This window comes from Dipodomys spectabilis, unplaced genomic scaffold (genome assembly GCF_019054845.1).
Source record: "Dipodomys spectabilis isolate Male_0828 unplaced genomic scaffold, ASM1905484v1 ptg000107l, whole genome shotgun sequence".
In the NCBI taxonomy this organism is placed as follows: Eukaryota; Metazoa; Chordata; class Mammalia; order Rodentia; family Heteromyidae; genus Dipodomys; species Dipodomys spectabilis.
Genome location: NW_024870784.1, coordinates 1,024,393 through 1,051,154, shown reverse-complemented (window position 1 = coordinate 1,051,154; position 26,762 = coordinate 1,024,393). Strand labels below are relative to the sequence as shown.

Below are 26,762 nucleotides of genomic sequence, written 5' to 3'. Positions count from 1 at the left end.
TGCATTTTTAGATGGCTTCCCATGTTAATGTATGTATTTGCTTTTATAATGCATAATTTGCTTTAGATGATAGTAAGTAGATAACACTAATTTAGTTTTCTTAATGCTCACAATAATAAATGATTTTGGAGAAGGTCAGATCAAATCAGTCTTGGTTTGTTCGAACACTGGCATGGTGGTTAATTTTCATGAATAGGGAATAATTCTTCAGTTCTTATTGCAATTAGTAGCTCTTTTCTATTCACTGGGGCTCATGCAATATCTCAAACAGATGCAGTCATTGCTTCATCATTAGAAATAGTGTGGGCTTGCAGAAGTAGGCTCATTCACCAAAGTAAAAAAACACAAGACATCAAATCATCACATTGGTGTTAGTGCCATTGCCTGAGCTCTTATTCTCATATTAAAAACACTTGTGTATATATGTGCATATGTGTCTGCACACATATGCATGTTTTATACAGAGATAATTGAGTACATTAAATTGTATTATTTGGATGTTATTTCATTTAGTTTTGCCCAATACATTTAAGTAAAGTTGGTATAATGAAATTTAATAGCTACATTTTTTTATCTTGCTTTCTTTATCTTTAGTTTGTTGTCTTTAACTTGAAAATGTCATCAAGGCCAAAGAAATATGTTTTAAAACTCTGCTTTTAAAGTTAGAAAAGCCTTTTAATTCAGAAAACTGAGAGTGCTGAAGAAAATAATGTAGAAACTCCTCAAAAAATAAATATCTGCCAAAATACAGAAATACTGCATATTGGATATCCGTAACCTATTCTGAACGTGCTCAGGAGTATTAATGATTCTCTATTTCTGTCATTTTCCAGGAAGAGTAAAAAAGTAAAGTCAATAAAATGTTAAAAACAAAAAAAAAAGAAATACTGCATATTGGCATTGTCTCTTACGTATGTTCATAAGTAATAGTTTGCATTTGTTTTTATAAATTTGTGGGTATGACAAGCTATTTGGCAGGAGCTATGTTTCCTAATGTTTTAACACAAAACATAAATGCTAAAGTAAATAAGAATACTGTTAGCTGTTGACACTCATTTGGATGTTGGTCACATTTGTAAAAGGTGAAAAATTTAAGCTGATTAACACTGTATTCTTTGTGCTTTTAGTTCAGAAAATTGAAGGTGCTGAAGGTATTTAATAATGATAGAAACCTTCAAAGAATAATTACCCATTACTCTTTTCCTTCTGACATTCACTTTTAGTTAACCTTGAATATTTTTTTCATTTTTTTGCAATGTATTCTATTTTAAAAAATGTAATTGGAGGGCAAAATAACTTTGAAACTAGCCACTGTCGGTTACTGTTTCACTGACGGACACTAGTTACAAAGTAGAAGTGCATCTTCCTTCCTAGTACTCTGTAATGGTTTACATGTCTCTTAATCAATTTGGAAGCAAATACAGTGCTGTACATTCAGAAAAGCAAGCTGTCTACAAAGATTGCCCTTTTCAGTAAAGGACAATCTGTAGTGCAGAAGGGACAGGTCAATGATTGCCAAACATCATTTTCCCTTGTTCTGATATCTGGTTTTTCTTGAAATGAGGATAGTAATTTGGTGACTGACAGTATTTGCCTTGTGTGGCCTGGTAGATAATATTCACCAAAAATGACTGAGGTGAACTAACTACAAGAGTAAAGCTGTATTATGTTTTAAATACATACACATAGCCCAGCTTTGCTCTATTAATGTTCTTTGATTCTCTAAATCTATATATAAATGAATCTTTTAATGATTGTATATGCTCTACAAAGCATAAATATGCTTCACTTGCTGGTCTCACTTCCAAGCATCTTAGTCATCTGATTATGAGCTAAGATCTAGGAAATTCAACAGAGAAAGACAGAAGTCATACCTAAACTATTAATATGATAGTTGACAGTGAAAGAGAAGACCACATAGAAAATCTCAGCATTTTAGCATTTAAAGGACAATGCAGCTACCTTGCACATCTTAGAGCTGATGTACTAGATTCCAAAATCATTAAAAATAATTAGTGGTATCAATCTTATGCTAAGAGAGATATAGCTCCATCATGGAACACAAAGCTCTGGAATATACCTTACGCACTGTTACTGTTGTTGTTTTAAAGAATCTCAGTCTCATGTTTAGTAGGCAATTAGTTCTAAAGTACGTTTGTATATAAGGATAGCATTTTTCTAAATTGTCACAGTTGGTTTTGCTATTTGAAAATAAGAGGGGCTGGGAAGGTGGCTCAGTGGTAGAGCGCGTGCCTTGCATGCATGAGGCCCTGGGTTCGATTCCTTAGCACCACATAAGCAAAAAGAAAAAAGCCAGAAGTGGCGCTATGGCTCAAGTGGTAGAGCTCTAGCCTTGAGCTGAAGAGCTGAGGGACAGCGCCCAGGCCCAGAGTTCAGGCCCCACAACTGGACCTCCTCCCCCCCCCCCCCCCCAAAAAAAAAACAAAAACACCAGGTGCTGGTGGCTCATGCCTATAATCCTAGCTACTCAAGAGGCTGATATCTGAGGATTACAGTTCAAAGCAAGGAAAGTCTGTGAAACTCTTATCTCCAATTAACCACCAGAAAATGTGGCTCAAAGTGTTGAAGCACTAGCAAAAGAGAGAGCAGAACAGAAAAGCAGGTGGGTGGGGGAAGGAAAGGGCGGGAGGGGGAGGAGGGAAGGGAGTGAGGGAGGAGAGGAGAAAGTATTAGAATATTTTTGGAAGATTTACCCACAAGTTTCTTGAGAATACTAGGTATTTAAAATACTTTTTATAGAAAGGTTATTTTGTTTTAAATGCTAAATATAAGATAGCCTCTTATTTTGTACCTTTTAACTTACAATTGTGGTGTGAACTAATCAAAATATCTTCTTCAGAAATTTTGAATAAAAACATATCTGAATCATGACCATTTTGTTAAAATAAATATTAATTTCAGTGCAAAATGATGATATTTTGTATGTTTTCTCTATTATTGATGCCCAGAGGTTATCCTAAGGCTGTCTTAGGTTCTTGGGCTGCCATCCAAATGGCTTAGATAATAGGAACTTAGTTCTCACCGTTGTGAAGGCTTCAAGTCCAAGATCAGGATGCTACTGTTAGCCACACAGTTCCATGCCCTTCCCTCAGTGTATGTGCTTAGAAAAGGGGGGGAGGGGTGGCGGTAAGCAAACGTGCAGCCTCGTGCAGCCTCTCGGCTATCTGCTCTCATGAGGTCACTAATCCTATCATTGGTGCCCAATCTTATGAGTTCTTCTAACTACTTCCCAAGACATCTCCCTCCATGAACTCTAGAGGGTTAGGGTTTCAGTATATGATATTTTTGTGGGGCTGGAGCATGGAGTGATCAGTCCATAACAGGCTGCTTAAACTATTTTTAGAGCTCTGACAATTTTTTTGCAATGACAAAATTCTGAGCTGTTTAGAATAATCAATCTCAGACAGACTTAAATTTGGATCCTAATTCGACAGAATTACAAGGAATCAGCATTGTCTTTTGAACTTATGCTATAACCTGCAAATATTGCCGTTCCTAGATTCTATATGTAACATAGAGCTAAAAGTATTTTGATGACTCAATTGCTAGGATTGCTGGTTGGTTTCAAATTATCTTCCTAACTTTTTCCTTTGATTCTGTGTTCCCTTTCTCAAAGCAGGAGCAACCATCAGGGTAACAGGTATTCGACTATTTATCAATCTTACATGTGCTTTTCATCTGTCTTCTTAGCACATTAGATGTATGAATCATTTGCTTCATACATCTAAAGTTTCACTCATATTTAAAACCACTTGTTTACATTAATTAAATTCTATTATCATACCATAAAACCTGCTTTTTCTTTTCTTAGTATTTGGGTTTTTAGAAGCCATTTTAGTTGTTCTTGTTAATGCTTTACTCTTTTTTTTGCTTCTTTTTTTTGCAATGAAAATTTAACAAAACTAAAAAGTATAACTTCAAGAAGGTAAGCTTTGGAAATATGGAAGCTTGTTTAGCAAAAACAAATTCATTCTTTAACAATACTATAGTAATATAAACCCAAAATTCAATATTTTTTCTTAGCTTTCTTTTGTGATATATTCTTTTCAAAAAGTTTTGTATATCTTGCCCATGTAATTGTAACCCCTCTATACAGTATTTTCACAATTAAAAAAAAAGTTTTGTAACTACTAGCAAGGTTCTTTTCAGTAAGAAAGAACTATGACTTAGAAAGATAAAAATATTATAACAAGATTAAAGATTCTTCCAACACCTTTCTCTGTAAAATATCACCAATTTTAATGTCTCTCAAATCCTGCTTAGATTATAAATTAATTTAATGAATGATGGTATGGTTTTCTTTGTAATTTCAAGTACAGTTGGAAAAAGTGATCCTGCTTCTATATAACGTATTTTAGAATAAAAATTTTTCTTACATATGAAATTAAAGATTCTTAAATAGCATTTATTTTTGGCAAGCACCCATAATTCTAAGCTATGCAAAAATAAGATTTCCTTTCCCCATAATGTTATGAATCTATTTCCCATCAGAGGATTTGATCCTAAACCCAATAAAATTTTTCTATTTTTGTTAATATTAATCATAATAATTCATAGATTATTGGTAACATAGGTTGGTATAATTTTATGACTGTAATAAATTTTCCTTTGAGCCCATTTCCATATAGGAATCTACTTACCTTAATACATTTATACTAGTGTAGACTCATGACCTTTTATTTTCATATAAATTGTCAATGGTGTTTGAAGACAAATATACTTGTTTATTCAATTACAAACTGTCCTTTGAATAAATCAAATACCTGAAAGTCATTCACAAGATTATCCATACTGTTTTCTAAGTATTATTAAGCACTAAGTGTTTCATAGTATACAGTCATATAGGAACTACTGCTATATTTTCCCAATATATATAATGAGAGTCATTATTTCGCTATAGCAGTTATCTAAATTTACTTTGGGTAATGATCTGTTTTGTTGCATTGTAGATCTTGAGCTGAAATTCTCCCTTCCCTATCTTTTCCAATGTGGATATTTTCTTTCTTTCAAGCTGGCATAGCTGAATTATATAGGGCTTTAAAAAAAATAATAATGAGCCGGGCGCTGGTGGCTCACGCCTGTAATCCTAGCTACTCAGGAGGCTGAGATCTAAGGATCTCAGTTCAAAGCCAGCCCGAGCAGGAGAGACCGTGAGACTCCTATCTCCAATAAACCACCAGAAAACCGGAAGTGGCGCTATGGCTTAAGTGGTAGAGCGCTAGCCTTGAGCTGAAGAGCTGAGGGACAGCGCCCAGGCCCAGAGTTCAGGCCCCACAGCCGACAAAAAAAAAATAATAATAATAATGTTTATTTGCTCCAAAGGACAGGATTATTGTTCATTTCCCCATCAGGAGGCCCCATGGCCTCCTAACAGCACTTTATGTACTAAGCAAGGTTTTCATGGTCCTAAAGTCATTCTGAACCCTTTCTTGCTGGTATCAGCTCATGGGCAACACTCTATGGGGTACAGCTTCATTTGGTCTTAGAAATAATACATCAAGGGGCTGGAAAGGTGGCTCAGTGGTAGAGCGCTTGCCTTGCATGCCTGAGGCCCTGGGTTCGATTCCTCAGCACCATTTAAGCAAAAAGAAAAAGCCGGAAGTGGCGCTGTGGCTCAAGTGGTAGAGCGCTAGCCTTGAGCTGAAGAACTGAGGGACAGCGCCCAGGCCCAGAGTTCAGGCCCCACGACTGGACCCAAAAAAAAAAAGAAGAAGAAGAAATAATACATCAAATGGAAGCAAAATCCCCTCTCTACTGCTTGAAACAATCATTTTATTTCTTTAGAATAGTATACCTGTTTTGTCTGACAAGATGAGAAAGATCAAGTTATATAGTTATTCACAGTTTATTCTACAAAAGAGAACTTAAATTACAAGGTAAAAAAACTTTGAAATTTTTCCAAATAGAAAAGATACCATCTACAGCTTATGAATATAGCTATGTTAATAAATTGGCATTTATAAATGTTTATTTTTATAATAATTTAATATGACAATATGCTTTTAAAAAACAAAGAACAACCTTACCATTCTCATAGATTGGTGTTGGAAGTTTATTATACAGATTGAGCATAAGATCTGAATATGTTTCTTAAGTTCATGTTAAAATTTGAATAAATTTGTTAGTTTTGAATAATTGTGTTCCTTACTATTTTAAAACTCACACAAATGAGTAGGGAGCTGGTGGCTCACACCTGTAATCCTAGCTACTCAGGAGGCTGAGCTCTGAGGATTGTGATTCAAAGCCAACCCAAGCAGAAAAGTCTGTGAGACTCTGATCTCCAGTAACCACCAAAAAACTGGAAGTAGTGCTGTGGCTCAAGTGGTAGAGTGTTAGCCTTTAGCTGAAGAGCGGAGGGACAGCGCCTAGGCCCAGAGTTCAAGCTCCACAATCAGCCAAACATATGCGCACGCGCACACACACACACACACACACACACACACACACACACCACACACACAAAAAAAATTGTTATTTCTTTAGGATTAAAAAAAAACTGGATTTAATAAAAGGGATTTATTTATTAAGGGATTTTTAAAGAATAAAACTTTAGTGCCGGGCACCAGTGGCTCATGCCTGTAATCCTAGCTACTCAGGAGGCTGAGATCTAAGGATCACAGTTCAAAGCCAGCCTGGGCAGGAAAGTCCGTGAGACTCTTACCTCCAATGTACCACTAGAAAACCGGAAGTAGTGCTGTGGCTCAAGTGGTAGAGTGCTCGCCTTGAGCTGAAGAGCACAGGGACAGCGCCCAAGCCCAGAGTTCAAGCCCCACGACCGACAAAAAAAAAAAAAAACTTTAGTTATTTTATCCTACAAGAGTTACAATTTTCAGAACAGTACTTTATAATTTCCAGATTTGTATAGCTGTCCAAGAAAGGGCAGAAAGATTGAGACAGGAGGAAGAGAGGATATTAATAATATGAACTGATGATTCACTGCTCTTAAATATTTTTCAGGTAAAAACAAATGGAGTCTCTGGTGTCAAACAAGAGCCACTATTCAAGAGTGACCCATTTGAAGATCTGTCATTTAATCTGCTTGCTGTATCACAGGCTCAGCTACCTGTTCTAACCCCAGACCCTGATAGGTTAATTCAATTGCCTTCTGCAACACAAAGCATTGTTAACACTTTGAGTTCTGTAAGTTGCATGCCAACCATGCCTCCAATTCCAGCCAGGAGTAAATCACAGGAAAGTATTCAGAGTGCTCCAAATCCATTTATTGCTAGCTTGACAAGCACAAACCCCTTCACTGATAGGACTACTGCTCCGGGAAATCCATTTAGAGCCCAGTCTCAAGAATCAGAGACAACCTCATGGTTCTCCAAAGAAGAGTCTAATACAAATAGTCCTTTTCCTCCGCTCATGCCTCTTGGTCAAAATGTAAGTAGGCCTTCATGTTCCCATGATGGTTTTAAGGACAGTTTTGATCCACAGGGCCCGTCTGCAGTACAAGCAGGCAACCCAAAAGGATGGGTAACCTTTGAGGAAGAGGACGACTTTGGTGTGAAAAGGAAGTCAAAGTCATCTTGCTCCAGTTTCCTGGGAAATCCACCAGATTCATTTGATGATGACTGGAACAAAGGAACAAGTGTGTCTTTCTGTGTGTTGCCAGCCAGGAGACCACCTCCACCACCTGTCCCCCTGCTCCCGCCTGGCACCAACCCTCCAGCAGATCCTGTCACAGCCTTGACATCTAAGACGTCTCCCACAATAGACTTTACAGAAAGATAATGCGGTATGGCAGAAAGAAGGTTTTGTGGTCCTTTTGTTTTTTAGTTTGAGCAAGATAAAGAGCCAAATGAATTGGGCATTAGATATTCATTATGTGCAATAAGTCATTGTAAAGTGCACTGATATCTTCATAAAGTACCACTATTTTATGTGTACAAAGTTGGAATATGTGTATATTAGAAATAAGGAAAGATGCTTCTTGTTATAGTGACTGGAGTTATGGTGTGTTTCTCTTCAGATGAATAGGAGACAGGAGTAGCCATAAAAAGTGTTTTTAAAAGATAGTCCTTATCAGAAATTCCTTTTCAGTCTTTGAAAAATCACAAAAAGGCCACATGTCTACCTGGTATTACTGTCAGCTTTTTTATTATTGGTATTAACAATTGGTATTAATGATTATTTACCAAAGAGCTGCCACAGTTATAATGAAACTGTTTTCAAAGGCATTGCTTAAACAAAAAGCTATATGTATATATACACAAATATTCATAAAAAAGATCAAATTTTACCTAAAAGTTCTTTTTAAAAAGTCCTTTCAATATCTCATTACCAAAAAGATGGATACCAGTGATTTGGACATTTAATTAATTTTGTTTTCCAAACTATAGTAATCTCACTATGGAACCAGAATGTTGTACTATTCAAAAACCCAGCCCTTCTCAAATACACCTGCCCTTGTTATCTTCTGTTCTAGCACCTCTATGTACTTTTTCTCCAGGAGGAGGTTCTTGCAGCTGGCAGAAGCATGTCAGTTTTCTCCATTTGGACAGATACTCTGGCCCTCCTCACAGTAGTATGGCCCATGTAGAGAAGATTCACACCATGGAACCCAATGAGAAACAGCAGTGCATTGACGTTTATGTTGCACAGTTCCCTTCCATGCTTTTCTTTTTGCTGCTTTTTCTCTGAAACTTTGCTTTTAGCAGGGAAAGCAGTGCTTTGAGTTGGGAACATAGCCATTGTATGTTCTCTCCCACTTAAGAGGCCACTTAACACATCTATGATGCTGCTTTAAGTTTTTAGAGGCTATACCTCAAATTAGCTGTGGATTTTATCTCCTGCACTGCCAATATGCGACTGATCCTGCTTTTATTAATTTTATGAAGACATACAAAGAATTTTTACCGAATGTAGTATTTTGATATCATTAAGTAAACCAATCACAAAACTCCTTAAACAGTAGTTGTTGTCATTCTAAGTTAAAATTATCTCTACTCGTTAATATTTAATTAACATTCCTTTTCTATAAAAAGTTATGTATATCCACCGAAATTCCTATATCCACATTTAACCTTTAAAGTTGTATATTAGGGCAATATAAAAATATATATTAAAGAAAAGAGTCCATGGCTAAGAACATTAAAGTATAAAAAGCACAGAAAACTGCATTGCACTCCCAACCTAAAGCAGGTCTATTAAGAAAAAGCACTTTTCTAAATGCTCAAGTGTTATCAAAATACTATATTTATAGATACAATTCTGTCAACAGCCAGGAATTGCTGTTAGAAATAACTTGTGAGTTTTATATTGTGTTCTTTGGGGTTCTAACCATTTCAGCTGTAGTATGTTTTAAACAGCAGTATTACTATAAGCAGTGTGCTTCAAAATGTGAATTAACTTGTTGAAACTGTGGCTTTAACATCTTATGTGATTAGTGTGTTTTCTCTCCATTAGCAGAAAAATTCATTGTTAGCTAACTTCAGTAGTACAAGTTACAGTTCTGTGAGCAGTGTCTCCTATTGGATATAAACTACTATCTTAAAATACGCATAGCAGTAGCAGCTTAGCCTTTGTCAGGAAAATTATATTTGGTAAGTTGCTAAAAATGCACAGTTATGGAAGTTAGAAGTATGCTGCCATTAACTAGCCAGTATTCTGTGTATTATTAAATACTTACTAGTTCTATTCAAAGCAGAGCAGAAATTAGACACTAAGAATCTGTGATTTTTTTTTGTTCTCTAGTAGATTGCTGTTTATATGTATGTAAGAATTTTACTGCTTATGTGGCATATAATATTTATAACTATATACTTTATAGAAGTACAGTATTAAAGTCAGTGGTATACAGACATTCTGTACATATCCTGTGAAATGTGCTGTCATATGAAATAAATATACCTGTCTTTATGATATAGACTGCTTTGTTTTAAAAGAGATTTTTCGTATCCTTTTTTCTTTTACTTTACAAACATAAGTTACATTTGGGGAAAATAGGTTAGCTTTTGTTGCTGAATCAGGTGTTTTTAAAGCAATTATTTTCATCTTCAAAGAGAAAGAAGGCATCACTGGAAATTACTAATTGCCATTATAAAACTTCTGCTTTTACTCCATAAGACATGCCTTTCCTCATTCAGTCTTGTTGGCTTCAAAATAATACATGAGGCATGAATGAGGTTTTTCTGACTTAAGAAATACCTGGGGGTGGGGCATAGGGGTATTAAGACATGACTAGCCTGGCTAAAAAGACCCAAAGGCAGAAACTAGGGTTAGTAGTGGGTTACAGGGGTAAGCCACTGGCACCCAGCTTGAGTATTAGGTTTTTAAAAGGCATTTTTCAAGCTAGGTGTTGGCAGCTCATGCCTGTAGTTCCAGCTACTCAGGAAGCTGAGATTGAAGGATCACAGTTTGAAGCCAGCCTGGACAAGAAAGTCTGTGAGACTCGTCTCTAATTAACTACCAAAAAATAAAAGAAGTCCAAAGTTGAGCTGTAGCTCAAGTAGTAGAGCACTAGCCTTGGGCAAAAAAGCTCCTAAGGACTGGCACCAAATAAATAAGTAAACAAATGACATTTTTAAGATTAGTAATAGATTTACATGAAATCGTGGGAAATAATACTGAGGGAGCTTTGTATTCTTTACCTAGCTCCTAGTGGGAAGATCTACAAAATTATAATACTTTAGTACAACCAGAATACTTAACAATGTAAGAACATTTCTATCAGCACAGGAGCTTTCATTTTGCTCTTGTTCGTATTCCCTCCACTATTCCATCCCCTGCCCCTCCATTTCTTCTCCTTCCATTCCATCTTTCCTGTACTCTGCAAACCACTAATCTGTTGTCCATTTCTATATTTTTTCATGTCAGGAATGTCATGTGAATGGATTCAAGTGGTATATATTTTGAAATTTGCATTTTTCAATTAGTATAATTCTTTGTAAACATCTAGGTTGTACATGCTATCATTTGTTGTTGATTGCTGAGTATTATTCCATGGTCTGGACATACTACAGTTCATTTAACCATTCATTTACAGCAGGACATCTGGATAGTTAACGGTTTGAGGCTATTGAAAATAATCTACTGCGGATTTAGTTTTCATTTCTCCAGAATAGATACCATGAGTGTAATTGCTTGGTTATGTGTGGCATGCTTCAGTTTTTATAGAGCTACAAAAAGAAAAAGAAAAAACCTGCCATTTTACATTCCTGTGAGCAACATGCTATTGATTGTTTTTCCACACTTTGTTCTCATTTGATTTAGCCCTACTGTTTATATTTCTTTGTGGTTTTAATCTATCTCTCTGGTAGCTAATGATATTGAACATCTTTTCAAGTGATTATTGGCTTTCTTGTATCATCTTCGATGTAAGGGCTGCCCTTTTTTGCTCATTTTCTGGTTGGTTGGAGGTGTTTTGTTTTGTTTTTGTTGGTCGTGGGACTTGAACTCTGGGCCTGGGCGCTGTCCCTCAGCTCTTCAGCTCAAGGCAAGCTCTCTACCACTTGAGCTACAGTGCCACTTCCAGTTTTCTGGTGATTTTATTGGAGATAAGAGTCTCACAGACTTCCCTGCACAGGCTGGCTTTGAACCTCCATCCTCAGATCTCAGCCTCCTGAATAGCTAGGATTACAGGTGTCAGCCCCTGGCGCCTGACTGGTTGGAGGTATTTTTCTGTTGAGTTTTCAAGATTCTCTGTATACTCAAGATGATCTTTGGTGGGCATGAAGCTTGCAACTGTTTCTCCAGTCTAACTGTATTTAGTCTTTGCACAGAATCTGCAGGGAGTTCTGGACACTATGTAAGTGTGATTGGCATATGATAACCATAAAAGAAACTGATACATAAGAAAAATAACTCATCAAGGATGAGCAAGTACAAAAAAAAATAATTTACTACTGGTATATCAACTCCAGAAAACAAGTTAAATTTAAGAGTGTCAGGTTGTTTATAAGAAATTGGGCTTCTAGACAATTTAGTCCATGTCTTGAGTATGAGATGTGGTGCTTATAATGGTATTAGAAATAAACTAAATGTCAGTGGGAATGGAGTGTTATATCTGTACAGTGGAATAATATACAGCAAGAACAAATGAATGAAAATAGTATATTCTCATTGGGAGCTATAAATTAAAATATGCGAAAGTTTTTTTTTTGATCAGTCCTGTGGCTTGAACTCTGGGCTTGGGCACTGTCCCTCAGCTCTTCAGCTCAAGGCTAAGCGCTCTACCACTTGAGCCACAGCGCCACCTCCGGTTTTCTAGTGGTTTATTGGAGATAAGAGTCTGGCTTTGAACCGCGATCCTCAGATCTCAGCCTCCTGTGTTGCTAGGATTACAGGTGGAGCCACCGGCACCCGGCTAAACAATATGTTCTTTAGGGATACATATATGTGCCAGTGGCATAAAAACTTGCAGTGGAACAGTAAAAACCCAAATCCAGAACACACATTGCCTCTAGGAAGAGATGAAGGGGACAGGCTGACACAGAAGCTTTGTGTAATGTGTTAGCTCTTTAAACAAAGTTATCTGCAGAGTAAAAGTTTCTCCTTTTTCTTCTTGGCTGCCACGTATTCTGCAGCCACCCTAAGTTATCCATCATTATCCACTCCAGGAAGATCCTCATTGATGGATTGCTTGACTAGAAGCAAATGGCCACCAGATGCCTTTCATCCAAGTAGGCTACCTACCTAAAATACTCAAGGGCAAATCAGCCATCAGGCACACACACTGCGCCTCATCTTTGTCTTCGAATTCAGAGCACACTTGGCTGACAGGATTCTGCCCGGTTGTGGCCTGAGCCTTGGACGGGCTGTTCTAGGAAGCAGCCAACAATGCGTGGCCCCTGAGCTCTGTGTTGGTCAAAACTCCTGTTTGTGTGCATTTTGAAGCCCAGTAGTTAGTGTCATTTGGGGGAGCTGTTAGAACTTAGGGTAACATTCTGGGAGGGGAGGAATTCGTACCAAATTCTGACAGGGGATCTGAGAAAGAAAGAATTCGTTTCAAAGCTAATCCATAATCATCCTGGTTAATTTTCTTTACACCTCTATTTGCATTCGCCTTGTCCACTTATTTTTGTTTCCACTTTGACATAGTTAAAGCGGGAGAAGCAGCGCCAGGCCCCGCAGGCGTTGGGGTAAGAACGCGTGGGACACACGCAGACTGCTTGTTCGGTCGCCTAGCCTCCCGGGAGACAGGTCCCAGCCGGAAGTACCTGCCAGCCGTTCCCGGAAATGGAGGCTGCGGGCTCCCCCCGGTCGGAAGTACCAAGGAACCACATTCCCGGAAGTGGAGGTTGCAAAGGGCAGAAAGGCTGTGACCGGAAGCGGCGGAAGCGGGCTGCCCGCGGTGCCTACCACCCCCACGCCTTGCTGCCTAGCAACCTCATCTCCCGCCCGTCTCCCAGGCGAGTCGGGCGGGCGGCCACGCTCCCCTGCAGCGGCTGGTGCGGTGTTGGTTGCCAGGACAACAGCTACCTCCGGCTCGGCCTGCGGCAGCGGCCCGCTCGGGCCGCGCGGAGTGCTTCTCGGGCGTGGACGGCCGGGCCTTCCCAGTCCTGCTTTCCCGCCCGCGAGCCGGAGGCCTTTTACACCAAGGGTTTGACTGTTGCTCCTAGCAACCGCCGCTTCCGGGAGCGAGAGCGGCCCCCTTCCGGTCGCCGCGGGCGCCGTCGCGCCGGAGTTCCGCCTCCCGGCAGCGGTTAGGCGGCTGCGCTGCGGCCGCTCGGGCTGCGGGCCTCGGGGCCTGCGGGTCGCGTTCCCGCCGCGCCGGCGCCTCCGCGGCCGCGATGGTGCTGCTGCACGTCAAGAGAGGCGACGAGAGCCAGTTCCTGCTGCAGGCCCCCGGGAGCACCGAGCTGGGGGAGCTCACCGTGCGGGTGGCCCAGGTCTACAATGGGCGGCTCAAGGTGCAGCGGCTCTGCTCGGGTGAGCCGCGGCCGGGCGGGGCGGGGCAAGGGTGGGAGGCAGGTGCGTGATGTGCCTTGGAGGGAAATGGTCCAGCCGAACTGGAGAAGGTGGGACGCGGTGGCACCCTCCGCCCCCCCCGTCCCCTCCCCGTCCCCTGTACCCCCCCGCCCCGGCCCCATCGGGAGGTGAGCAGCGGCGGAGGCCACGGGTGTCTGGAGCCAGGATAGCCAGGATCTGGGGTGTTAAGTAAGCGGTTATGGACCGAGGCAGGCTGCTGAGAGACCAGGCCGACGGAGAGATGCGGTGGGACGAAGGAAGTGTGAGGGGTGCGTGGGTTTACCAGCGGGGCCTGGTTGGCTCCCGTTAAGGCTTGGGAGCGAAAGCAGTTTGGGACGGCGAGCCTGTGGCTTCAGGACCGTGCCTTCACCAGTGAGGAGTCGAGAGAAAGCCTTGATGTTGTTTGTCTGTCTCCTTGGAAACACAGGCCCAGCCCTGCGGGCACAGTGCCACCTCCTCTGGGTGCTCTGCAGGGGGGAGTGGGCGTCACGTGACTGGAACACCTGAGATGGGACCAGGGAATTGAACGTTTGGGGGTTTTTTTTCCTTTCTCATTTTAATTAATCTTAATATAAATAAGACCACATGGACAGTAGCTAGTACATTGGACAGCACAGCTGTAGAGATTAACACGGTTCTCCAGGTGTGGCCTAGAGTAGTAAATGTTTCTCTGAGTACCTATGGGTAGATAAGAACTATGTAAAATAATATGTATTATTTTAATACATACTGTTTTATATGTTGGTTATAATACATATCTTTAATACAATATACACTTAATATGCATTTTATATATAATCCAGATAATAAAATAGCTGTATAAGACTAGAGTATGTTTATTTAGGCTTTATCAAGATATAAATAGCACTGGCACCAGTGGTTCACACCTGTAATCCTAGCTACTCAGGAGACTGAGATAGGAGGATCTTGGTTGGAAGCCAGCCCTGTCCTTGAGACCCCTCTCCAGTTATCCAGCATATAGTTAGTGCTACATAAGTGTTAAGTAACAGCCTTGTAGGCGGTACCCCAAGGCTCAGGAGCTTGCATTACTGTGGGTCAAAGGTGTTGTGATGATGATTATACTATCTAACTTTACCTTGTTTTTAAGAAATGGAAGAATTAGCAGAACATGGCACATTTCTCCCTCCCAATATGCAAGGATTGACTGATGAGCAGATTGAAGAACTGAAATTAAAGGATGAATGGGGTGAAAAATGCATACCCAGTGGGGGTGCAGTCATTAAGAAAGATGACATTGGACGGCGAAATGGGCAAGGTAATTCATCCTGGGAGACTGAAATCTGAGGATCACAATTTGAAACCACCCTGGGCATACAAATCCAAGAGACTCTTAATTCCTATTCGCCAGAAAGCCAGAAGTGAAGCAAGGGCTTAAGTGGTTGAGTGCTAGTCTTGAACACAAAAATTAGGGACAGTGGCTCACCCTATGTTCAAGCCGTAAGTATTGCTGGGGAGGTAGGGGGGTGGATATTATATGGTTTGAACTTGTCCCATTTTCCCTAGATTTGCGTACTCTGTCTCCATTATTTTTGTCGCTTCTCATTCAGTGCACCATTTTTGTTTATAATTTTCCCCACCTAGGGATGGGCAGATTATTGGCCATATTTAAAAACAGGTGTTCCCTATTTTTAAAATAATGGAAAGCAGACAGAACTATCTGTGGCTGCTTTTGTGGCCTGCAGAGCCTACAGTATGTTTAGTCTCTCATGCTTTGCCGGCAAAGCTTGCTCACCCTGTCTACAGAGTGGTATGTAGCTTAGTTGTGTGTAGTCGTTGCCAAGTTGAATTTGGCATAGCTCACTGTCGGGCTGAGACCTTTACCCAACTTCCCCAGCTTTGCTTCACTATTCCTTCACCTCAGACCCCAACTGCATGCTCAACATTTCATGGGCAGAAGGGCTCCAGAATTCTGCTTTTAACAAAGCTATGTGTTGCCGGCTGAGTCTCTCTCTCTCTCATTTTTATAGCTCCAAATGAAAAGATGAAGCAGGTTCTAAAGAAGACTATAGAAGAGGCCAAAGCAATAATATCTAAGGTAAGCTTTATTACCATGATGCTCTAAAACTGCCCTTTGAAATATAAACTCTTCGTGAAGGCTTTTAGAATTACCTGTTGGCCAGCTTTGGCTTTTGCTCTTCTCCCTTTTTTCCTTCCTTCCTTCTTTGTTTCCTTTCCTTTTTTTTTTTTTTTCTTTTTCCTTTCAGAAGCAAAGGAAACAAGCATGTTTAGAATGGACCCCCAGCTTTTCTTTTATATTGTTAGGACAGCTTTTGATTCCTCCTATTTCTTACCTGGTGAATAAGTGTTTTGTTTTTATTTTGGGGGTTGGTTTTTTGTTTCTGCTTTTGATTTGATGCTGGTCCTGGGCTTGAATTCAAAGCCTGGGCACTCTCCTCAACTCCATGGATAAGTGTTTTTGTTGGCTTGCATAAGTGTAGGTTATTGTAAAATACAAACATGACTTGATTTTTTTTCTTTGCCTTTTTGAGGAATTTAAAAAAGCAAATTATAATTAGTATTATGGTTTTAAAGTACCCTTGTAGATAAACTTGATTGACAGAGTATATATTTCATATGTTTGCTTATTATAGTCATCTTCAGTATTTAAATAAAATCTATTTCATAGGTAAACATAATAGTACTATTGATATGCAGATATATGCATGTAAAGGAAGTTATCTTTTTTTTATTCACTACTGAGGTTTGAACTTAGGGTGCACCAGTGCTGAGTCATGACTCCAGTTCTTTTTTACACTAGTTACTTTTGAGACATGGTCTTGTTCCTACTGAAGGACTGCTTACCTTTGAGGCTGCAATGAAAGGGGCATGCCACCACACCCAGATTCTTCCATTGCAATGAAGTCCCCTGGCCTAGAACCTGGCCTAGTCCTTTTTTTTTCAGCCTCCTGCATCGTTAAGATGGCAAGGTGAATGCTTACTTTTTTGTTCCCAAAGCAAATTACCGGAAGTTGGGAAGCTTATAAAGAAAAGAGGTTTGTTTTGCTCACATATCTGGAGTTTCAAAGTACAAGATTTAGTGGATCAATCTATTTGGCCTTTGGAAAGAACCCCCCAAGACTGTGTCACAGCACATAAACGAATGTGCCAAAAGGGCTATTCAGGTAGGCTGACACCAAGCGTGCCAGCACCTGCTCTTCTCTGCCTCTAAGCTCCCTGCCTCCATCTCCACCTTTCCCTTCCTTCTGTCTGAAACCCCCGAAGGATCCATCCTCTCCTGTCTGTGCCGCTGGCTGTGGGGCTCTCTTCTCCACACTGCATTCCTCTCTGCTGCAGCTCACAGTCTGTGCATGATTCAGACCACCATTGGCTCAGCTCTGAAGTCGACTTGGGAAGCAAGAACTGTGGTTGTGTTTGTTGGGCTGGCAGGATCTGGCGAGAGTCTTTCACCACATCTTAGTCCAAACCAAGCGTGTGGTGGTTCATTCCTGTCATCTGAGCTCTGGGAAGGCTGAGGCAAAAGGATCATAAGGTCAAGGTCATCCTGGAATATAGGGAGACCTTGACACAAAACCCCAAAAGTAATCATTTGACTAGCCTGTTGGAAGGACCTGGGCTCAATCCCCATCATTGCAAAATAACAACAACAATAATAATAAAAAAATAAATGCAATGATTTGATGAGTATTGATAATGATGTTTTCTTCAATTTCAGAAACAAGTGGAAGCTGGCGTCTGTGTTACCATGGAGATGGTGAAAGATGCCTTGGACCAGCTTCGGGGTGCAGTGATGATCGTGTATCCCATGGGGCTGCCACCACACGATCCCATCCGGATGGAGTTTGAAAACAAAGAAGATCTGTCAGGAACTCAGGTATGTGGTCCTTCAGCACCCTTGGGGTCCCATGTTCCCCCCTGCTGCTCACATTGACCATCCTTTTAAGGATACTGCTATCCAGCCTTGCTCTGCCACACTTCAAAGCAGAGTTCCAGGTTCTGAGCTAGGGCAAGGGCCCTAGCAAGAAGCCCTGCGCACTTGAAGGCCAGTGGGAATGTTTGGGAGGGATGCTGACCAGCAGGGGTAAACGAACACATTCCACGTTCTTTGGCTGCTGGGAAACCAGAAACTTCCCTCATGCCAATTTCTCCCTGAGTGTGCTGACTCCTCTGCATGGCATAGTGTGCAGTAACTAACCCATGCCGCGTGTTAGTTTTTCCTCTGGTTTTCCTATAATCCCTGGTCTTTGGCCAGCATCTGTCTCTAAGTCACCATGAGCTGGGGATTATGCAGCAGCAGCAAACAGCAGCCAGCCAGTCCTTGGTGCCATTGCTTACAAACCCAGGGAGCCTGTGCTCTGTGTCTGTGGCCCTCACACCATCTCCTAAGGACCCTGTTCCGTTCTAGATGAGGATGCCCAGGACCTCAGACCTCCTCCTTCCCAGAGCAAATCGTTCACTGAGTCAGGCCTCAGGATTCGGTTGAAACAGGGGCAGTACTGAAGGCAGCAAAGACTTGAGCAGGGATGGGGGACAGAGGGAGGCACGCTGGGAGGACAGGGCAAGTCTCCACTGGGTTCCTCCAGCAGCCCTGCTCTGCGCCATTCCCTGTGACTGTGTGATTACCCCAGGCAGCGCTGAACGTCATCGAAGAGTCCCAGGCGCAGCTGTGGTGGGCAGCCAAAGAGCTCAGAAGAAGCAAGAAGCTTTCCGATTACGTGGGGAAAAACGAGAAAACCAAAATCATTGTCAAGATTCAGCAAGTACGTTGTTTTGCTTAACGGGTCGGTATTTGTCATTTATCTTCAAACTAATGAAAGTTTACAGTAAATCTGAATTTACAGTAAATCTGCTTGTGCAAATACTTTAGTTCTTTTGGCTCAGGCCTAATGTTAAAATATCTTTTATGCACATGACACAATTGGAAGAAATAGAGCAAAATCAGGAGCTAGGAACCCATGGCTCACATCTGCAATCCTAGCTACTCAAGAAGCTGAAATCTGGTGAATCACATTTTGAGGCTAGCCTGGACCAAAAAGTCTATGTGACTATCTCCAAAAAAGTGGTCTAGGGCATGGACCCAACTGGTAGAGCACCAACTGAGCAAGTGCAAGGTCCTGAGATCAAACCTCGGTACTGGAGGAGAAAGTTCACAGGGGCACAAGTATATAAAATGCAACCCCTGGCATCAGCAAGTACAGAACCTGTGCACGTGGGTCCTGATGAAGCCAGGATGCCCCTTGATCAAGTTTAGGTCATCAGACATGGATGGCCCACCCATCAGCAGTTGTGAGAGGCAGTCATGAAAGATTCTCCCTAACTTGCTGAACTGTCACTGCAAGCAGAATGCCTCAGAGCACAGTTTGCTTTGCTCTTGTCTTTCAGAGGGGTCAAGGAGCACCGGCCCGAGAACCCATTATTAGCAGCGAGGAGCAGAAGCAGCTGATGCTTTATTATCACAGAAGACAGGAGGAGCTCAAGGTAGCTGTGGGCAGCAGTGGGGAATCTTGAGACCCTGGGATGTTGGGAAAGGAGCCTTTCCATCCAGGAAGTCCAGACCTTAGACGCTGGAAGCGTGATGGGGAGGGAGCTTGCCCAGGGCTTCTTCCTTTCATCTGGACGTACAAAACTCTAGTTGAAAATACCATCCTGAGGCAAACCTGCTTATTTGCAGAAACTGGAAGAGAATGAAGACGACTCCTGTTTGAACTCGCCATGGGCAGATAACACTGCTTTGAAAAGACATTTCCATGGGGTGAAAGACATAAAGTGGAGACCCAGGTGAAGCTCAGTGGTCAGCAAGACTCCAAAACTACCAGCTCGCCTTGCTATACGAGGTTGCAATTTCTATTTTCCTACTTTTCTCTTGGTTTGAAATTGTAAAATGACAGTTGTTTAAGGTTTTAGAACTTAATAAATACATTCTCAAAAGCAAATGTGTAAATTATTTTTTGTCTCAAGACATCTGTGTATCTCAAGGTTTTCTAGGGTAAAGTATTACAGAGGTAATTACCACCTTTCTTTTTCTTCTTGAGTCCTTTCTTTAATAACTAATGACAGCTGTGTGAAGGAAATCTCCAAGTACCATTTCCTCCGACACTAGTGTGACACACAGAACCTGACCATCAGTGACCACTAGAGGCCGCCAGCCACATATTTGTCCTACACAGTCCATGCTATCTATGGGAGCTGAGTTCTGTCTGGCTTGAGTCCTCTTCCTGCTTTTCTGTGCCCCAAACCCCCAGCACTAAATGTTCAGACACAGCCGCTCATCAGATTATAAGGGCACAGTCCATAACGAGGACCCTGGAGCCTACTCTGCCTGCTGCACTATGTGGGAATTTACTTATCTATCCTCTGATTCATCCAAGGTCACACAGAGGACTTCCCAGGAAGTCACCATAGCATCAGATCTCAGCCTACCAGCGACAGACTATTGATCAGCTTAAGTGTGTGGTCTTTGCATTATGTTTTTCTATTGGTTGGTTGAAATAGGGTCTCACTAACTTTTTGCCTGGACTGCCATCAAGTATCAATCCTCCAGACCTCTACCTCCTGAGTAGCTGGATTACAGGCATGACCTGCTGGATCTGGCCACCTCAAGATCCTTGATTTAATCACATCTGCAGAGAACTTTTTTCCTACATGAGATAATGGAAGCTGACATCTTTGGGTGGACACCATTTCGCCTATGATATAGTGACATTGCCATAGCAAGCGATTGGAAACATCTGCAGTGCTTGGATGGGGGACCAGATGAATGAGTTATTAAACATTTATTCAACAGAGCCTGCTGCAGCCACCTACGGCCCAACGTCAGGACACATGCACTGGCTTCTGAGAGACAATCAGGGTAGGAAACTGATTTTTGTTGGTTTGCTTGCTTGGTTGATTGGCTTTTGGGGTTTTGACGGTACTGAAGCTTGAACTCAGCACCTTATGTTTGCTCTGCTGATGCTCAACCACTCAAGTCTGCCTCCAGCCCTTCTTGTATTACTTATTTGGGTCTCCCTTTGGGCCCAGGCCAGCTTGGACTGCAGTCCTACTACTTAGGCTTCCCCATGTCATCTGAGGATGACAGATAGGGGCCAACTCACCATGCCACTGTGCTTTCCCCGTAATTGGGATGATAGGCACACACCACCATGCCCAGCCTTTGGTTGAGGTGTAGTCTCTTGAATTCTTTTTCACCTGGGCTGACCTTGAACCTTAACTGATCTCTACCTCCCAAGGAGCTAGGAATACAGACTTGAGCCAGGATGACTTGTTTATGATTGCCTACTTTAAAAGAAATATCTGCATAGATGCAAATGTACTTACACAAAGAGGCACCTCACTAAAGAAGTTATGCAAGTGAAAATATGTGTAATGAACCAATAACTAAGTAAGATCAAATAAGTCACACCTTTCTCTAGTGTCTCCAGGTCCTGGCAGGAAGGACCAAATGAGCCTGGGGGAGGAAGAAAGGCCTGTCTGTTTCTGGAGCTCTCCAGCCTGCCGTTGGCTTTGTGAGTGTCAGTTGTGGCTGGCGCTGTCTCAGTAGGAGCGATAAGGGCTGGAATTTGAAGGTGTTGATAGATCCCCTCACCCCACCCTTTATGAGAACACACACCTCCAGGGGCTGCCATTGGGAGCAGCCAAAGCATAATCAACTGACAGCTGTGCTTAAGATGTTAAATGACACCATGGCACCGCAGACACCCCACTGGCTCACTGGGAGAAGGTGCAGCGGGAGGCTGTGGTCGCCGTGAGCTCCAGCAGGAGGACCCTTGGTGGCCTTTCTCTCCCATCACACTCTTGGGGGCACAAGCATGTCACTGCACCCAGCCTAGTTCAATGGCCAGATGCAGACAAAGCCATTTTCGGAGACTGACAAAGTATATTTTATATCCGCACACTTGACTTTCAAGACCTCCAATGAGTTTTATTGAAAGAAATGTTCACCTTTGAGCTTCATCCAAGTATGTAAGGGTTTAGTCCCAAGAGTTTTTTTCTCTCTTTAAAAGAATATTAAAAGTGACTGAAAAGAAGGATTTAGAATGAATGGCTATTATTCAATGTGTCTTACAAAGTGGAAAGGAGAAAATGCTATAATATTTCACAGGGAAGCGGATTTGAGGAAAATGAGATTTAGAACCAGTGACTGTTCATGGTGACATGAGACTAGTGTCCTCTTAGGTCTCAGTCTTCAACCTGGACGTCAGAGGCAAGGGAAGAACGAGGGTGACACCTTGCAGCCTGTCCCAGTGGCCAGTCCCCAGACTATGCACAGAATGTCCTGTGTTGAACAGAATCCCCTCTGTGCGAGATGGCTGGTCACGCCACCAGACGTGCTCACAGAATCCCACCCAACCGGCCAGGGGACCATATTTCCCAGGCCACCAGCTTCTTGTGCCATCTTGGTCATGCCTTGTATACAGAGTTCCTTATGCAGGTACTATGAGGCCTTTCGAAATGACATCCTGCTTCCCTTACAAACGCAGCTCCCTGGGGCACCTGTCCTGTTCAGCTCTCAGAGCTGATAGTGGAGGCCCGGGCTGGCTGAGACTTGTGACAATCAAAGGTGTCTCAGATTAGCCCCAGAAGGTGACTCAGGCAGCTATGGGTAAACACAGCCACTTGTCCGATTAGGAACTTCCAGAAGGCAAAAGCTTTGCTTTCTTTGTATTTCCAGTGCCTGGGCTTTTTCCTGATTACAAATGGCTCTTAATAAGTAGTCTAGACTGGAGATTGCTATCATGGTAAAAATACAGATGGGGTATGCATGTATGTGTGACATGGTTGTGTACCTATGTGTGACACCACATTTGTGCATATATTCACCTTTGTGAAGGCATGTGAGTGGACATGCATGGGCATCCATTCTACTTATTTCCCATGGCTACTAGAAGTCATTACCACAAAGTAGATGGTATAAAAAGCAGCAATTCACCTTCTCCCAGCTTTGTGGGAGAAAGATGCGGGGGAGATGCTCTGGGAGTGCCTCAGGCACAGATGGCTGAGAGCCACCCAAAGAGTGGGCCACCAAAAAGTCAGAGGTGTGACATTGAGGTGTGGGTATGACGTTGCTCTCTTGGAACCATCTGGGGGTTGCAGGGGAGCGGAGGGGAGGGGGCGTGTCCTGCAGTCCATACCTGTCTTGTCACATGGCCTCATGTGTCTGGGTCTCTGTATATGCCATTGGACTTAGAGCCCCAGATGACTTCTTCTTAAGTCATTGTATCTGCTAAGACTCTTGTGTCCAACTAAGGTCACATTCTGAGATTCTGGGTGGAGGAGGGGTGCTTTCCATTCTGCCATAGAATTACTGCAACAGAAACCATAAGCAGTATCTTTCCAAGAGGACCAAGAGAAGGACTATGGGCTGCCTGGTAGCGTGAGGGTGGCTGTCTCTTTTTCATTATCTAATGTCGGTGTCCAAGGCCAGAATGTAAACTTGTAATCAGGAGCAACATCTTTTGGTTCTTGTATTAGTGGTTTTAGTACAGTGCATGGCACAGAGTGAACGTGGAGGAGATTGGATGGAAGGATGGATGGATGGATGGATGGATGGATGGATGGATGGATGGATGGATGGATGGATGGATGGATGGACGGACAGACGGACGGACAGACGGATGGACGGATGGATGGATGGATGGATGGATGGATGGACAGACGGACGGATGGACAGACGGACGGATGGATAGGTGGGTAAACAAAATACAGATGGACATAGACAGCAGATGAAGGGAAAGGAAGAGATCATACCTATTGAGGGTCTAGGGAAGAAGGACCAGAGCCATTTGTGGAGTTGGGATCTTGTGACAGAATCTTCCAAAGTTGGTCATGACTGTGTCTGTTATCAGTTTTAATCCACCTGGAAGTAATCTCTGAGCCCCAGCGGGAGGCAGGTGTGGGAGCAGAGAGGATTTGCCCCGACAGCCAGCAGTGCCCAGCCTTACCACTGCCAAGACCCCTTTTATTAGTTTCCCTCGGGCTCACAGATTCTATGGTTTGAAAGTGTTTTGTTTTCGTTAACTGAAGATAGCTGTAATTCCTGGTGACCCTTCTCATCAGCATGAATTGGGTAGAGATAATTCCAGCAGAAAGCAAAGTAGCTGGATACTCTGATCAGAAGTTATAGGCAGGTATTGAGGCCCCTTGTGGGAACTCCATTCAACTGCTCTTTGCTCCCTAGCTCTAGGAGCAGGGACCAGGGCCCTTCACAGGGGTTGATAATGCCTGGCCTTTTCTGCTCTCTGCCTATGGGAAACCTAGGATTTAGTTGGAATAGATACCTTCTGTATTAGTGGAGGGGGGTGGGGGGGCAAGGGAGGAGAGAAAAAGACGGAAGAAGAAAGGGAGAGAGAGGGAAAGAGAAAGAAAAAGACAGAAGGTAAAATGCTATAAGGGATGAGATGAGAGAAAAACCTTTGTTGTGTTTGGTAGTCTCTAAGTTCTGTGTGTGTGTGTGTGTGTGTGTGTGTGTGTGTGCGTGTGTGTGTGGTAAGTTCTGTGTGTGTGTGTGTGTGTGGTAAGTTCTGTGTGTGTGTGTGTGTGTGTGGTAAGTTCTGTGTGTGTGTGTGTGTGTGGTAAGTTCTGTGTGTGTGTGTGTGTGTGTGGTAAGTTCTGTGTGTGTGTGTGTGTGTGTGTGGTAAGTTCTGTGTGTGTGTGTGTGTGTGTGTGTGGTAAGTTCTGTGTGTGTGTGTGTGTGTGTGTGTGTGGTAAGTTCTGTGTGTGTGTGTGTGTGTGTGGTAAGTTTGTGTGTGTGTGTGGTAAGTTCTGTGTGTGTGTGTGTGTGTGTGTGTGGTAAGTTCTGTGTGTGTGTGTGTGTGTGGTAAGTTCTGTGTGTGTGTGTGTGGTAAGTTCTGTGTGTGTGTGTGTGTGTGTGTGGTAAGTTCTGTGTGTGTGTGTGTGTGTGTGTGTGTGTGGTAAGTTCTGTGTGTGTGTGTGTGTGTGGTAAGTTCTGTGTGTGTGTGTGTGTGTGTGTAAGTTCTGTGTGTGTGTGTGTGTGGTAAGTTCTGTGTGTGTGTGTGTGTGTGTGTGTGGTAAGTTCTGTGTGTGTGTGTGTGTGTGTGTGTGTGTGTGGTAAGTTTGTGTGTGTGTGTGTGTGTGTGTGTGGTAAGTTCTGTGTGTGTGTGTATGTATGTGGTAAGTTCTGTGTGTGTGTGTGTGTGTGTGTGGTAAGTTCTGTGTGTGTGTGTGTGTGTGTGTGTGTGTGTGGTAAGTTCTGTGTGTGTGTGTGTGTGTGTGTGTGTGTGTGTGTGTGTGTCACTACAGGGGGCTGAGCTCTGGGCCTCCTGCTCTCACCTGGCTCTTTCACTCAAAACTGGTACTCTGGCATTTGTGCCACACTTCCACTTGCTCTAAGTTATTTGCAAGACAAATTAGTCAAGTTTGCAAGACAAACATTTTTTTTTATTTTCTTCTTCTTAGTAGAACCATGATCTGGTCAGACTATATAGGGCTGAATTCCACTTGGCTTAATTTTGCAGGAGGAGTTGGTGCAGAACCATGAGATCTGGCAGCTTATCCCAGTGGGGTGTGTCCACCATGGACTCAGTCCATGGATGCCCACATGTCTGGGAGAGAAGCAAAGTGATCATTAGAAAATAGCTACAAACCCAAAGGAATGTAAGCTTGGTACTCCACAGAGACACCTGCAGAGCCATCTTTTTTTTTTTTTTGGCAGTCCTGGGGCTTGAATTCAGGGCCTGGACTCTGTCCCTGAGTCTCTCTGTGCTCAAGGCTAGTGCTCTATCACTTGAGCCACAGCATCACTTCTGGCTTTTTCTGTGTATATGGTACTGAGGAATCAAACCCACGGTTTCATGCATGGTAGGCAAACACTCTACCACTAAGCCACATTCTCAGCCCTGCACACCCATCTTTGTAGCAGCACCATTCACAATAGACCAGGCAAAGTACCCAGCAACCAATGAATGACTAAAGAAAAGCTGGAAAGTATGCACAATGGAACATTATTCAGTAATAACGAAGAATAAAATTAGCATTAGGGCCAGTGGCTCCGGACTATAATGCTAGCTACTCAGAAGGCTGAGATCTGAGGATTGCGGTTCAAAGGCAGCCCAGGCAGAGACTCTTATCTCCAGTAGACCACCAGAAAACTGGAAGTGGTGCTGTGGCTCAAGTGGTAGAGCACTTGCCTTGAGCTGAAGAGCTGAGGGACAGCACCCAGGCCCAGAGTTCAAGCCCCACTACAGATGGGGGAAAAAAAGAATAATATAGATGGGAAAACACACTACCTATGTATGCATGTTTGCATGTAAATACCACAATAAAGCTCCTTTGTAAACTAAGTAATGCTAATTTTACAGAACAAAAGAAAATGTAGGCACAGGTGTGGTGGGGCTCCAGAGAAGAATCGATGGTGAGGCAAAGTGTAAGCAGGGGGGTCCCCACGGACCGTCTCCAGAGCGCTTCGTGAGGAGCTCCAGGACCTTTTTCCTAGTGAAATCACTGCTTCCCTCCAAAAGCACAAAACCCCATCTGAAAATCACTGCAGGGTGTCCTGAGGGCAGATGGAGGAAGGCTTCCAAGAAAACAGCTGTCCATTGCTGTAAGGACAAGGTGGCCTGGACCCCGTGACCTGCAGTGGCCTGGAGTGACAGGAGATTTACTGTCCCGACCCGCAGGACTTCAACGAGGGCGGTGAACCTAAGCGAGAAGGAATGAAGGGACAAGAGACACGAAGAAGGACAGCAAGACAAGGATTCTGATCAAGCTGCCAATTTTTATTTTTCACACAAGGGTATTTATATGCTTGGACTTAGGGCGTGGTGCAAAGGTGGTCGTTAGTAGATTTAGGGCGGGGTGAAAAGGTGGTCTTTAGTAGCTGCAGGGTGTTTAAG

The 26,762-nt window shown here is 42.7% G+C and overlaps 2 protein-coding genes across 11 annotated transcripts in view; both read left to right on the top strand.

Annotated features, from left to right (window-relative positions):
• Synj1 (synaptojanin 1) overlaps positions 1 to 9,882 on the top strand; it is an 88,510-nt gene extending 78,628 nt beyond the window's left edge. For 8 of the 9 annotated variants that reach the window (XM_042687195.1, XM_042687193.1, XM_042687192.1 and 5 more), the window contains one exon: positions 6,979 to 9,882. In XM_042687195.1, coding sequence (XP_042543129.1) covers positions 6,979 to 7,755 — 777 coding nt within the window. In that variant the 3' untranslated portion in view covers positions 7,756 to 9,882. The remainder of the gene's footprint in view (positions 1 to 6,978) is intronic. The other variant, XM_042687196.1, reaches the window with a different exon arrangement.
• Positions 9,883 to 13,684: 3,802 nt separating this feature from the next.
• Positions 13,685 to 19,855, top strand: Cfap298 (cilia and flagella associated protein 298). Of its 2 annotated transcripts, XM_042687354.1 has the most exons (7): positions 13,685 to 13,893; positions 15,041 to 15,208; positions 15,921 to 15,988; positions 17,627 to 17,785; positions 18,540 to 18,671; positions 19,294 to 19,389; positions 19,583 to 19,855. In XM_042687354.1, the coding sequence occupies exons 1-7, from the start codon at positions 13,755 to 13,757 to the stop codon at positions 19,691 to 19,693; spliced, it is 873 nt and encodes a 290-aa protein (XP_042543288.1). In that variant the 5' UTR covers positions 13,685 to 13,754; the 3' UTR covers positions 19,694 to 19,855. The 2 variants fall into 2 exon arrangements, with proteins under 2 accessions (XP_042543288.1, XP_042543289.1); XM_042687355.1 differs by lacking the exons at positions 13,685 to 13,893; positions 15,921 to 15,988 and having other exon boundaries at positions 15,131 to 15,208.
• The last annotated feature ends 6,907 nt before the right edge of the window (positions 19,856 to 26,762 follow it).

Bases quoted from the DNA above. Each gene is read 5' to 3' on its own strand.
- Cfap298 (XM_042687354.1), top strand. From the start codon at position 13,755: ATGGTGCTGCTGCACGTCAAGAGAGGCGACGAGAGCCAGTTCCTGCTG. The intron at 15,209-15,920 runs GTAATTCATCCT...TCATTTTTATAG, and splicing joins TGGACGGCGAAATGGGCAAG to CTCCAAATGAAAAGATGAAG. The intron at 19,390-19,582 runs GTAGCTGTGGGC...GCTTATTTGCAG, and splicing joins GAAGACAGGAGGAGCTCAAG to AAACTGGAAGAGAATGAAGA.